General features: G+C 36.5%; 1 protein-coding gene across 1 annotated transcript in view; it reads right to left on the bottom strand.

Moving 5' to 3' along the window:
- Nucleotides 1-14,628, bottom strand: part of capn7 (calpain 7) — an 18,761-nt gene extending 4,133 nt beyond the window's left edge. Inside the window, exons 1-20 of the mRNA XM_082148724.1 lie at nucleotides 14,214-14,628; nucleotides 13,889-13,997; nucleotides 11,850-12,007; nucleotides 11,066-11,133; nucleotides 10,765-10,971; nucleotides 9,291-9,377; nucleotides 7,092-7,218; nucleotides 6,822-6,907; nucleotides 6,478-6,571; nucleotides 6,204-6,350; nucleotides 5,553-5,659; nucleotides 4,060-4,180; nucleotides 3,820-3,964; nucleotides 3,641-3,740; nucleotides 2,336-2,471; nucleotides 2,171-2,246; nucleotides 1,930-2,075; nucleotides 1,781-1,843; nucleotides 1,204-1,334; nucleotides 47-139 (exon numbers count right to left, since the gene is read on the bottom strand). Of these exons, the coding sequence (XP_082004850.1) occupies nucleotides 47-139; nucleotides 1,204-1,334; nucleotides 1,781-1,843; nucleotides 1,930-2,075; nucleotides 2,171-2,246; nucleotides 2,336-2,471; nucleotides 3,641-3,740; nucleotides 3,820-3,964; nucleotides 4,060-4,180; nucleotides 5,553-5,659; nucleotides 6,204-6,350; nucleotides 6,478-6,571; nucleotides 6,822-6,907; nucleotides 7,092-7,218; nucleotides 9,291-9,377; nucleotides 10,765-10,971; nucleotides 11,066-11,133; nucleotides 11,850-12,007; nucleotides 13,889-13,997; nucleotides 14,214-14,315 (2,303 nt within the window). The 5' untranslated portion in view covers nucleotides 14,316-14,628. The remainder of the gene's footprint in view (nucleotides 1-46; nucleotides 140-1,203; nucleotides 1,335-1,780; nucleotides 1,844-1,929; nucleotides 2,076-2,170; nucleotides 2,247-2,335; nucleotides 2,472-3,640; nucleotides 3,741-3,819; nucleotides 3,965-4,059; nucleotides 4,181-5,552; nucleotides 5,660-6,203; nucleotides 6,351-6,477; nucleotides 6,572-6,821; nucleotides 6,908-7,091; nucleotides 7,219-9,290; nucleotides 9,378-10,764; nucleotides 10,972-11,065; nucleotides 11,134-11,849; nucleotides 12,008-13,888; nucleotides 13,998-14,213) is intronic.

Below are 14,628 nucleotides of genomic sequence, written 5' to 3'. Positions count from 1 at the left end.
TTCTTTCTATCTAGTTTTCTTCATCACAAAGAGAGAATTTCTTTACCGGTAATCTCCACTGCCCCTCTTTTGAGAGCCTGATGATCCAGAATCCCCTGCAGTAGAAACGGTCACCACCTCAAAGCCCACACTGTACTGCCTGCAGTGAGAAAGCCAAACTCATTTATATTCACAGACATCACGCTACATCATACATCCTCACATCACTGAGAACACACTCTCACACTCAAAGACAGAAGGGTTCTGAATATGCGTAGGTGTTTCCTCCGTGAAGGAGTGATGACAGAGGACGGCCCTGTCAAACCTGGTGTCAAGGGAAATCTGACGGCCCGTGAAATCTTACCCCCTTCTTATGGCTAAAATAACTTTTTGGGGGGATGTTATAGCAATTTATCTTTATAGTCATTTTTAAATGATCACATGTTACATTACATTTAAATATGTACACTATGCGTTTGGGGTCAGTAAGATTTTCTTAATGTTTTTGAAAGAAGTCTCTGATGCTCACCAAGGCTGCATTTATTTAATCAAAAAATACAGTAAAAAGAGTAATATTGTGAACTATAATTACAATTTAAATGTTTGAATATATATTTTAAAATGTAATTTATTCATGTAATGGTAAAGCTGAATTTTCAGCATCATTACTCCAGTCTTCAATGTCACATGATCCTTCAGAAATCATTCTAATATGCAATCTGATGCTCAAAAATATTTCTTATTATTGTCAATGTTGAAAACAGTTGTGCTACTTAATATTTTTGTGGATTCTTTGATTAGCATTTATTTGAAACATTATACTGTCGCTTTTGATCAATTTAATGCATCACTGCTAAATAAAAGTATTAAACTCTTACTGACCCCAAACTTTTGAATGGTAGCGCACAAAAATATCACATTCTAAATCAGAATCACAATCTTTGTCTTTGAGTGTTCAGCTTGCTTAGTTATCTAAGCGAACATAACCTATGCAAGATACACCTAATCAAAGAAAACCTTTATGGAAATGAAGAAAATTACATATTTAAAAATACCAATTTTTCTTAAATGATAAAGGCCTTCAGATCATATTTTGATGTTCAGATGTCAAGGGACTTGCATTTATCACGATTATTTTAGGGGTACCACTTTTACTTTGAAATGTAATGAAACAAGGGAAATGTGTCCTCTGGTGGTGTGGAGTAAAATAACAAGCAGTCTGACCTTGAGCCACGGAGTTCGATGAGCAGAGGGCCTGTTTTCTCCAAGTTGAACTGGTATATGGGGTTGTTCTTGAAGCTATCTTTGTAGTTTCCACAACCTCCTGCACTGGCCCCCTTCCACTGGCCATTTATCTATACATCAACAGCAACAAAGAGAGAGATGTTAAAAACAATCTGGAAATAGGGTTTCACTTTATTTTAATGGTCCCTTTAACACATTCTGTTGTCTAGAAGTAACATTGCACCTACATGTCTACTAACTCTCATTAGAGTGTTAGTAGAGTATTAGTAGACTGGTAGGGTTAGGGTTAGAATAAGTTGACATGTAGTTGCAAAGTTACTTATAGTCAGTAGAATGTCTGTTGGAGGAGCATCACAATAAAGAGTTATCAGATATTAAGCAGACAGTCTACTAATACTCTAATGAGAGTTAGTTGACATGTAGTTGCAAAGTTACTTATAGTCAACAGAATGTTCAAAAGGGACCATCAAAATAAAGTGTTACCGGAAATAGCTTTCAACAATAACCACCACCACCACAAACACTATAAAAAGTGATTGTAGAAGTTTGAACTCACTCTTTTGGTGTGGGTGAAGGGTGTTGGGATTTTGGAGAAATTAAACTTGCATACCGAGTACACCTGGAAAGGGCATATTCATGACAGCGTTTAATAATAGGATTCACTTAATATGAAAATAAAAACCATCACACTTGAATGTGTCTTACCCTTAGTGTGTAGTTGATGGTGTTTTGTTTCTCATACTGAGAAACCACCAGTGTAAAGGTGTGAGTTCCAGGACTAGTCAGTTTGATCTTGGTCAAGTAGTGAGGGCTGTTGATCCTGATACCATCAATGTAGGGAGGAGGTTCAGCTTCAGAAAAACACAAACCAGGGCACACAAAATGTAAGTAATAAACTATAAAGAAATCAGATATACACAATTTCTTCAGTTTCTGAGAATTTTACCTGGATAATAGACTTTCTTTCCATCGGTCTTGTAAACTACTAAAGTAATAAACTCCCGATTTTGAGCAAAGTCATCCTTGAGAGTGAATGAGAAAGTAAGAACATTGTTAGAACTAGTACTCTCAATCTGATTGTAGTGTACTGCACTGAAATCTGTAGTTTTACCTTGTCAGTGATGTGTCTGGTGAGTAGCACCCATACTGCAGCGCCCCCTTGAGGACACTGCATCTCCAGCTTGTACTGAGGGTTATTGGCCAAACTGTAGACGTCCTTCACAGGTCCCTGTTTGCCATCCCAGCTACTGCAATTGCATAATGCGCAAATATTTTCTAATTATCTGATAACATGTCTAAGTCTTATACTTATTCTCAGTTTAGATTTTTTGCTCAGATCTAATTTCTTTTTTTGTTTGGCTGTACACATTATTTTTTAAATGTGGTCGATATCAGATTTGTACGCAAGCTTGTTTCGTTAAAAAAAAGATAATTGTGACTTTTTCCCTTACAATTATGACTTTTTCTTTCAATTGCAAAGAAAAATCACTATTTTGAGAAAAAAAGTCAGAATTGTGGGATATAAACTCACAATTCTGCCTTTTTTCCTCGCAATTTCAAGTTTTTATCCCACATATCTAACTTTTTTTCCTCAGAATTGAGAGATATAAACTTGCATATTATGCGAGTTTGTAAAGTCCGAATTGCGAGATAAAAGGTCACAATTCTGATATAAAAAAAAGAGAGAAAATTCACAATTACCTTTTTTATTTTGTAGTGGAAACAAGCTTCCATAGATTCGAGTGTGAAATTATCACGATCCTAAACTGACTTGCATACACACAAAGAACAATAACAAAATGACACGCTGTCATATGGAAGGCCACTGAATTCAGTGTTTATGCCTTCATTTCTAAGCTGATGTGCCGTGGAAGCCAGTGATTCGTAAACAGGCGATTGAGACGAAGACAAAGATAATATTTAAATATTTACAATACAATTCCTCAAGATTTGCTTGTATAGAACTGCCAAAATAATACTTAGGACTTCTAACACTTCACTGTCCCTCTACTGTCTGTCTGTCTGTCTGTCTGTCTGTCTGTCTGTCTGTCTATCTATCTATCTATCTATCTATCTTAGTAGCGGTCTTCCATATTTACCTAGTGACCAAAGAACTAGTGATATGTAAAATCTTTGGAGTGACGCTCATCAGCGTAGAATTGTGACGAATGTCGTTCCAGAGTAAAAGTCGCATGAATTTCGATATGACTGTTCAGAATGAGGTCGCACTGCAAAACCTCAGACCTGTATCTGATTTAAGACCTTATATGGACCATATTTATAAAAAAACAGAACAAAAACAGATCCGAGTCACATAGGAGCAAAAAAAATTGTGCCACTTTTTCCCACGGTTTAAACATAGCCTATCACCAAAGACTTTGACAGAATACTAATAATGAGGTAAAAGGAGTCGGACCTTTGTATACATGAGGATTCTTTGAACAGTGCTGGATTCCAGCTCAAGTAGATGACATCGTAATACTGGCACAAGTCTTCCCAGATGATCCAAAACACCCCTTAAAGAAAAACACACAGGTGAATAAGAATTTTTACAACATTTGTCTCTGTGTCATTGTTAGATAAGCTCTGGCTTACCATTGTCAAACTTCTGTGCGGTTTTGGGGTCAAAATTTAGGTATTTGAGAAGATCTGGCGTCCAGTTCTTTTCGTCACGTTCGCAATAACGACCTTTCCACCTGAGATGGCTCCACGGGTTCTTCAGCTGGAGGAAGCGTTTACCCTGTGAAAACAAGGAGGAGATGATGATGTTTTTGCTGTCATGAAACCTCTCTAAGCAGAAGATATTTAACATTGACCAGGGGTCATGGGTGTCACCTTATATTCCCTGATGTCTAGAACAGCGTAAGCATGTGTGGGCACTAAACCCCACTTCTCCCCCTCCTCCTCAGTCATGACACCTGTCGCCGTGGTGATGAGAACATCTCCTCTGTGAAACCTGCCAGAATAGATCAGTATTGTTATTGTTAACTAAAACTGAAATAAGCTGAAAGCTGAAATGCATAAGGGGAAAAATATTAGATGAAAACTTAACTTAAAAAAAATGAAAAGAGAAATGTTGCATTGGCAACTAACTGAAATAAAATAAGTTAAAATGATTTGAACTAAAACTGAAATAAAAATAAAGTTAAAGCTACAATATGTAATCTTTTTTCGCCGCTAGGGGTCGCTAACCTCTTAGGCGTAGGTTGATGACGCATAAGCGGAATGATGAGACTTGCTGTCATGCTGATGGATCTAATAATGTTTATGGATGAGTAAATACATTGATGTTATTTAACATGACTTTGGTATGAAGCAGGGCGCGATTGCTAATGAGAGACAGATATCAGCACCACACGCGACGCGAGTCCCGCGGATATTAAGGAATAAGAACATTTAATTCTACCGAACTACACGCAAGTGCTTTATTACTACTCACACAGGTCAGTTTATTCGACGAATTAAACTTGTGAGGTAACACAGCGCTGTTTCATTTGGTCTAACGTTACACTATCATACTAAACAGCATTTGAGTGTGTTGAAAGTTTTAATGTTATTCTATGTGTTAGTTTGTTGGCTGTATGAGACTAGCAGTAAGCTAAATCAACATAAGAATAACATACTGATCATATTCTAACATTTCATCATGTTGAGCTATATATTTGTTTTATGTACATTTGCTCACCTGTCTAATAAAGTACATGCAAGAGCGGCGTCTCTGTCAAGTCGAAGTAAGTCGCGGACGTGGAGCTCTCGGCATCTCGAAAACGCCACGCTGGTATTGATCCTCGTTTTAGTTCTCCTTTTGTCCCAAATCTGCTTGCCATGATCCACAATGTTTGAACGAAACAACTGCGTGCCGCTAGACGTTACGCACTACACAGTTGTCCACGTCTGTCGCCATGGTTACTATGGCAGTACGAGCGGAAACCAGGGATAACGCGGATATTACGTCATTGACAGGTGACAAGTGAACAGGGACGGGCACTTTTTAAAATTGTGAATTTCTCTGAATTTACACAATTGAAAGAAATATATAACACTGTGCAAGTGGTTTTTGGATATTTTGGATATTTACATATTGTACCTTTAAATAGACATAAAATAAAATACAAATTATATAAATATACTCTATATTAATAAATAATATGAAGACAACACTGCAACATACAAACTATTTATGCACAGAATCAAGACAGGCAAGTTGAATAATGCCAGTAAAGTACTGAAGTAGCTACATACTACAAAATCTAAAGGAACATATGACCTTACAGTGGCTAAAAATCAATCTACACCAGTGGACGTGTGTACCGTGAGTGTGTGCTTACCTCTGGTAAAGCATGCGGAAAGTGTCATCCTTGTTAAAGGACTGATTGTCTGAGTGCATAGCAATACGCTCTGGGATCCAGCCAGTGAGAGCGTGCAAATCGATATTCTACAAATAAAAAACATACACAAACAAACAAAAAACACGAGTCACCAAGCAGTATCATTCAGAATAATGCAGAATAATTTTTGTGCTGCCTAAATTCACATATAGCATGTAAAAGGATTGATTTTAGTGTAAATTTGTGTTGTTAGTGATTAATTATATAAAACAGTATACACCAACGTTAAAAAATTTGGGGTCAGTATTTGTTTTGACAGAAAATATTAAGCAGCACAACTGTTTTCAACATTGACAATAAGAAATTATTCTTGAGCACAAAATCAGCATATTTGAAATGATTTCTGAAGGATCATGTGACAGTGAAGACTGGAGTAGTGATGCTGAAAATTCAGCATTGCTATAACATGAATAAATTACTTTTTAAAATATATGAAAATAGTATATATTTATTTTAAGTTGTAATAATATTTCTAAATATGAACTGTTTTAACTATTTTTGATCAAATAAAATCAGCCTTGGTGAGTAAAAGAGACTTGGTCGCAGAAGTGTTTTGTTTGGAGCTGCATCTAAATCTGAAGTGCAACTCACAGAGTTGGAGCCTGGGAAATCATATCCTCCCATGACCTTCATGTAGGCCTTCTCAATGAGCGACACCCAAAGTTCGTTGCGATTACTGGAATAGGAACAAAGCAGCTCACCGTTGCGGTCCACGGGTAGGAAATCATCAATGATCACCTGATAGAGAAACACGCACCTGAACTATTACAATAGTCTCAAGAACTTGTTCATCTTCAAACAATGATGAAGGCAACAGATAAAAGGAAGTTTATTTGAGGAGGCGGGGCTTAGAGAGGTTGAGTACCTTTCTCGGGACACCGTTAATGTGCAGCTTCACCATGTACTTCCCACAGGGGTTATACTCTGGCTCTCCTTTCCTGTTCTGTGGGAAGATGATGCTACATACACACACAAACAGACATTTTTATATCATTATGGGTACCTCCCATTGAATTATATACTTGTTATAATTTAATTAAAATTACAGGACATTAAAGGTGCTTGTTCAGGACATTTTTTACATTTCAGCCTAAGGACACCAGACATTCACAAGCTTGATTCAGTCCATGAGCCATCCAAAAAACAGCCTGATAATCCAAGGATTACAGTAACACATGAGTCACACTATTAGTGTAAACATCGCTGTACCTTGTGATTAACTTTTTGCTGTAGCGTCTCTCATATGCTGCACTGATGGCCAATGAGGCAACGAAGGAACAGTCTGACACAACCGTCTTCAAGCATGAGCAAACAAAACAACATTATGCAAGCTAAAAGTTACAAAAAACAAGAGCTTTTTGAATGACAAAACTGCTTTGAACAATAGGCAAAACCATCACTGTTTAATTTGTTTCCATTTAACAGATTAGCAAAGTTTTAATGAGAAGCAAACTTAGTCAATGACACATAAAGTGAGACCTGCTTGATGCTGAAGCTGGACACAGTGAAGATCATGGTGGGGTTATTGCAGATGTCATCAGGACGAACCCAGCGTGAGAATATGGCTTTTTGCTTCGGCGACAGAGCCAGTTTCCCACATTTGTCCCTAGGTGTAAACACAATCATGCCACTGAGGTCTTTTAACTATTCCACATTTCACTCAGTGTTATCGGACCACTGCTCTTAAAAACACTAACGCTCAAAAGTTGGGATCAGTAAGACTTTTAAGTCTCTTATGCTCATCAAGGCTGCATTTATTTGATCGAAAATACAGTAAAAAATAGTCATTTTGTTAAATATTACAACAAGCTGTTTTATATTTGAATATATTTTAAAATGTAATTTATTCCTGGCAAAGCTGAATTTTCAGCAGCCATTACTCCAGTATTCAGTGTCACATGATCCTACAGAAATCATTCTAATATGCTGTTTTGGTGTTCAAGAAACATTTATTATTATTATCAATGTTGAAAATAGTTGTGCTGCTTATTATCTTTCTGGAAACTGTGATCCATTTTTTATAGCATTCTTTGATGAATTGAAGGTTCAAAAGAACAGCATTTATTTGAGAAAGAAATCTTCTGTAACATTATGATTTATGAATGTCTTTACTGACACTTTTGATCAATTTAACCCTCTGATACTGTTAAGTGTGTCGGTCAAAAATGACAGATTGGTTTTTTTATTTAAATGAAATGAAATTATTGTACTATATTTTAGTTTGATAATGTTTTTTATTGACTTTTTTGTATTTTTAGGGAATTTTAAGGTTCTAAATTATATTTATGCAGTAGTTATAATTATAATTGTTATATTTACTTTTTGAGCATGGACCTAAACTGTCATACATTTTGAATGCTTTGGAGAATAGACATAAGCTTGGTCTCTTTTTAAAGACGACAAATGGAAGATTACTGTTGAAGTCAAAAAGTTTTTCAAAAGTAAACTTGAAAAAAACTTGAAAAAAGTTATACAATTTTACATTTAATGTTATGAAAAATGCAAAAAATACCATTTAAATTATTATATTAAGTATAAACTTTCGAAAACACATTTTACTCTAAAACCCATAAATCTAAAAAGCTGTGTTCCAAATTTGAGGTTGATATCTCAAAAAAAAGAGCTTTCAGTAAGATTTTGTTTTGGCGCACTACCAAACTTTTCCAATAGATGAAATTCTCCTATTAATTTCCAATGGAGTAATTTTTTATGAAGGTAAAAGAGTAGCAAAACTCGAGAGCGCGTAGATGTGAATTTGAGAGCTTGTACAATAAGTAATCGTACGTGTACGTGAACATTTACACTCACAGCTCCAATGTGAAAACCTGTAAAATAAAAATCTGAAGTTGAATGTTGAAATTTACACTCGCTGACAATAGTCACAAACCTGTATTATAAAATTGAAGCTGCAGACAAGTAGTCACAAATTTGTAAAATGCCATTCACAGAAATACAATGACAGAGACAAACTTGCATTTATTCTTACATTTACATTCGCAGTACAACCTCAATTAGGCACTTGCAACTTCTCAAATCTGTCACTGCAATTTCAAATTTCGCACCATGACTTTTGCTACTCTTTTCACGATAAGGTGCAAAACTAACTTGTGCACTTGAAACTCAGTGGCGGCGAGTGAGAAAGGGGGGGCGGGAGCGGGGGTGTTCAAAGGAGCCGTTTCATTGGTTGGCATCTAGCCAATGAAATTGGACTTCTATTGTACGCGATGATGTCACGAAACCCGCGTCCTCGGGACGCTCTGAAATGCTAACATGGCTTAATGCATTAGACTGATATTAAAAGAAATAAATTATATTATCAAACTCAGTAAACACCATACTAATAATGCATACTACAGAAAAGCAGATTTTTTGTGTGTGTGTTCACATAGCAAGTGCCAAAACCTTTACCAAGTTTCATATCATTCCGATGAAGTAAAAACTTCTAACAAAACATACAAAATTTCGGTCAAAAATGACCAAACAGCACCAGAGGGTTAACATTTCGTTAAAAATAAATAAACAAATAAATAAATAATCTTACTGACCCCAAATGTTTGAGCCATAGTGTAAGTGTTAGTGAAGGAAAATACAGCTGTTGCAGGGTACAAAAATACCAGGGCATGCGAGAGAAGCAGCTGCACTTGTATAAATTAGACAAGAATATAAATAAATACTCACGAGAACGGAACAGGAAAAGCAAAACGTTCCCTAAGGTCAACACTCATGAATGGAACATATTCAATTCCATTTATCTTGGAGGTCTTTCTAAAAAACACACAAAAAAAGGAAAAATAAAGAACTGATTATAATTTCAAAAATGTCAACAAATGTTTTTTGTTTTTTTCACAGTTTCAAAGTATGAAAAAAAACAGATATTAATTTATTCATTTAACATTGCAATTACATTTGTAGTGCTTCTGTAAGATTAACTTTGGTGAGTTTTAGTTAGATGCCAGGTAAAGGCGATGGGGAAATGTATAGTGTTCTCGTGCAGTTTGTTATAACTCGGACTAAACACCAAGTTAAACCGTTGCAAATGAAGACAGAGTCGTAGTAAAGTTGATCATTTACAGTCACACTTCCTCATTTACATGTAGTGGTGAAAAGGCATTGCCTCTATGATGCTTTAAGGTGGATGCAAGTGGATTAAAACAGAGAGCACACCATAGCTGTTTCTCAATTCCAAGAACGCAAAGAACAGACTTGCGTTCTCTTTGAGACTGGTCTTGCCAGGCGACCTTGAAAGAACGAACTCGGAAGGACGCGAGAACACAGAACGCATCTTTATGAGAATTGAGATGTGCTGCGATATTGCTGCTTAACTGACCATCTCGGCAAATACAACACAACATCACAAACATATGTCACAACCTTTTAAACATTTCTTTCATATTATTATAGACATTGTTTTCATAGTTTATATCTTTTTTATTTTACCATGTGTATTTATGAGTAGCCTATGTGTTACCTATGTTTTGTCAATGTTAAGATTCTTTTTAATATGCCAATAAAAATACTGCTGCTTTCTTAAGGTCTTTATCACTTTATTAAAATGAAGCAAAAGAGACCGCCAAATGTAAACTTTCACGAGCTGTCACGTATGTCGAGCTTGCAGCGGGAATCTCTTAAGTGAGAACGAGAAGTTTAAAGCTTACAGCCTTCCGTACGTCGACTGCCCGCAACGTCTTCTGGGATTTTTAGCGGTTCGATTCTCTCAAGTCTGCATTTGATGCATCCTCGATATCAAGGACACATCCGGGCACTTCATGCGTCCTCTGTACTTGCGTTCTTGAGTATTGGAATTGAACTTTGACGGTTGATGATGACGTAGTACGAGAACACAAGGACACAAGATCACTGAAGAACGCATATTGAGAAACAGCCCATGTCTGTCTCATTTTTTCCATGCAGTACCAGAAATGACTTAATAGGAAGTGACATCACATGACACAAATACGATACATTTTTACAAACGAGGTAGATAAACAGAGAAGTAATGATAAACTTTACATTTTTACCTGAGAATGTATGTATATACTGTATGTACCAACAAATGTTTAAAACAAATATTCTAAAGTTAAATTCCTTAAAGGACAGCACAAAATGAGCATCCGCTATTAAATATCTGACATCATGTTTGCTCTGAGCCTACCTGAGCACCTCGATCTCCTCCGCTGTGTAACGCTGACCCTGCGGCTCGCTGGACTGCACTGCTCGGACCGGCTGAGATTTGTCATGGAGGGAGAAGTCTAGGCCTAGCGGGAAGAACTGCCTCACCTGAGCAGAGCCTTTGGATGCAGAGGAGACGGGCTTGTCCTGGTTTGCTGATTTACTAAGAGAGTCTTTCAGTCCCTCTGCCCTGGATGAGGAAAAAGAGATGAAAACAAAGGATTATAGGTCAAATGTATATCATACTGATTGTACATCATTCTATTTCCAAATGTGTGAAGCACCTGTCCAGAGCCTGGCGAGCAAGCTGCTTCAGTTTCCCCTGGAGTGCCTGATCTGACGTCTCATTGGACTGTGTGGGAGAGAGAAAGAGTTCAAAGCTGCGGCTCCGTTTCTAATTACCAGAGGAGTCCATATAAGCACCAGTCAGAGATATGAAACCAGAACAACCAACTTAACACCAACACCTGTTGCAAAGACTGACTGCTGTTACATTAGAACTGCTGCTAGTATCTGAGTCAACACTGTATACTTATACGATTTTTATACTACTGTTCAAAAGTTTGGGGTACGACTTCTTTAATGTTTTTTAATGTTTTTAATGTTCACTGTCTCTACAGCAAATCAGTAATACTATTAATACTATATTATTACAATTTTAAATAACTTTTTTACTTGAATATAATTTAAAATGTAATTTATTCTTGAGATATCAAAGCTCAATTTTCAGCATAATTACTTCAGTCTTCAGTGTCACATGACCCTTCAGAAATTATTCTAATATGCTGATATAGTATTCAAGAAACCTTTCTTACTATTATCCATGTTAAAAATAGTTGTTTTTTCCCCTAATCACTTTCAATATTTTTGAAGCTGTGATTTTTTTCTTTTCTTCAGGATTCTTTAATGAATGGGAAGTTCAAAAGGACATTTATTTGGAATAAAAATCTTTTGTAGCATTATAAATGTCTTTACTGTCATTTTTAACAAATGAATGTGTCCTTGCTTCTTTCATTTTCAAACTTTTGAACTCTAATGCAAGTGTTTTCTCCTTATGTGACGACTCACCGCTTGAATGCACAATTCCACAGCCTGAGTGTAGAGTTCAATGGCCTCATCCGCATTTCCCTTCTCATCCTCTTCAAAAGCCTGTGTCACCAGAAAGTACGCCCTCTCCAGATCCAACTGGTGCTTACTCTTCAGAGGGTCACTGCTCTGTGCTTGAACTGATCACAGAGATTCAGTCAGTTAACTGAGGGGTTCCAACAGAGATAGGCCTTACAGGAATAGTTCATCCAAAAATCAGTGCCTTTATTTACTTAGCCTCATGTTGTTACAAACCAATGTGACTTCCTTTCTGTACAAGAACACTAAACCAGAACAGTAAAGGAGAAAGAACTGTGTGTCGTTCTTTTCAAAGCAATTACAACGAATGGAGACTTAAAGGGTTAGTTCACCCAAAAATGAAAATTCTGTCAGTAATTACTCACCCTCATGTTGTTCCAACCCCGTAAGACCTTCGTTCATCTTCGGAACACAAATGAAGATATTTTTGATTAAATCTGAGAGCTGGCTCACTTCTCCATAGGCTTCTAAAGACGTTATAACTTGCTGGCCCAGAAAATGTATTAAAGACATCGTTAATATAGTCCAAGTGACTACAGTGGCTCAATCTTAAGTTTATAAAGTGACGAGAATACTTTTTGTGCGCAAAAACCCCCAAAAATGACGACTTTATTCCACTATTCATTTCCTTCTCTCTGGGCCTCGAGTTTTTTCACGTAGTGTAACTGCGTAGCGCTTCTGTGTTATACGTCACACGCATCACACACATGACCAGCGTCGGCCAATAGTGAGCCTACGTGTGACGTACAACACAGCAGTTATACTACGTGAAAAACTTGAGGCCCAGAGAGAAGGAAATGAAGAGTGGAATAAAGTCGTCATTTTTGGGGGTTTTTGTGCACAAAAAGTATTCTCGTTGCTTTATAAACTTAAGATTGAGTCACTGTAGTCACTTGGACTATATTAACGATGTCTTTAATACATTTTCTGGGCCAGCAAGTTATAACGTCTTAGAAGCCTATGGAGGAGTGAGCCAGCTCTCAGATTTAATCAGATTTAAGTGTTCTGAAGATGAACGAAGGTCTTACGGGGTTGGAACAACATGAGGGTGAGTAATTACTGACAGAATTTTCATTTTTGGGTGAACTAACCCTTTAAGCTTGCAAACTTCAAAAAGTATTCAAAAGCACAATAAAAGTGATTCATAAGACTTGTGTACTATATTCCAAACCTTCTGAAGTCATACGATAACTTTAGCATTTTAGCATTAATTAATGATCTTTTTAAGGAATCCATTGATGCAGTTCACAAAACTGATCTGAGTTCTCAAATTCAACTCAGACTCAATGATTCTGTTGCAATTAATAGTTAATAGTTAATAACTATTAAGTGAAGTTAATAGTTCACATGAAGTGAAGATTAATCCTATCAAATCAAATCAAATCCTAAAATTCAAAACATATGGTTTCTGAAGACTTGGAATACATAGCATGTGTTGTTTAGGTCACTTCAATGACACTTTTATGGTGATTTTGCATCCATTTTGAAGCTTGAAAGCTCCAGTGCCCATTCATCATTCATAGACTGAAAAAGAGCAACCAGTACAATTCCTCCTTTTTTGTTCCATTGAAGAAAGTCCGAGTTTTGGAACAATCTAAAGGTGAGTAATGAATGACAGAACATTAATGTAGAAAAACATTATGTTGTTCTCAAATTACATAACACAACAGAACAAGGAAGAGAATTACATTTAGCTGTGAATTACGCATTCATTTGTGATTCCCAATTGCTGCATTAGTCACACCACTTTCAAATAAGGTATGACCAATGTAAACTTTCTAAAGGTTGGGCTGTGGAAAATATGAACATCATTTCTTGATGAGTAGGTTTCACTTTCTTGTGGACCAAAGAGCACAGCAAACAAAATTCATCCTTAGAGGATCAACTTAAATAAAATTAAATGTAAATCTTGATACCGAGTATTAATAGATGAAAACAGCTTTTTGATGAGGTCACATTGGTAATAGTTGATGTAAACTGACCGGCACTGAGTAGAGTCTGTACTCTGTCCAGGTACTCGTTCACCTTGTCTTGAATATTCTCTAGTTTGGATCCAGCCATACCTGCATAGATGAGAGCCTGGGCAGCCTCCTAATCAGAACCCAAAATACAAAATATGATCAATTATGAGTTTTATCCAAAAATGTATATCCAACTCAAAGTAAACATTGTTTAATGACAGCTTGTATTGCCATAGTGTGGAATGCGTTGACATTTACATTAAAAAAATAGAGCCTTTTCAGAAAGGTTAAGGTAAATATTATTAAATCAGCTTTCAATGTCAAAAAAGGAGAGCTTGAAGCTTACCTTATAGTAGAAAACAGCTTCATTATATTTCCCCTGCTGATCATTCAGTACAGCTGATTTAGCAAATTTAACAGCATCGAGTTCAAGAGCTGTACAATCCATGATTGACGTTTAAAGACGTTTAACAGATAACGTTATATGACAAATCATTTTATCCTGTTCTTCATTATAGGCTGCTGTTCCTCCGAGAATTTGCGTTTCTTTCTTGAGTTGTTCTCGTTACGTGAACTTCCCAACCTCCAACTCCGAGATAAAATGAGGCAAGACTGAAAAATATTGATTTCAAGGAGCTTTCAAACTTAGTTACTTTACATAAGGTGTGAACACATAACGCTTTAACTTGCTATTATGACAGCAAAACAAATGCTTAAGCCCGCAATACTTCCGGATGCGATGGGCGTGTCATGCTGTTGTC

This window comes from Leuciscus leuciscus, assembly GCF_965113295.1.
Source record: "Leuciscus leuciscus genome assembly, chromosome: 20".
In the NCBI taxonomy this organism is placed as follows: Eukaryota; Metazoa; Chordata; class Actinopteri; order Cypriniformes; family Leuciscidae; genus Leuciscus; species Leuciscus leuciscus.
Note: the sequence above shows the minus strand (reverse complement) of the source record. Positions and strands in the feature narration are given on the sequence as shown.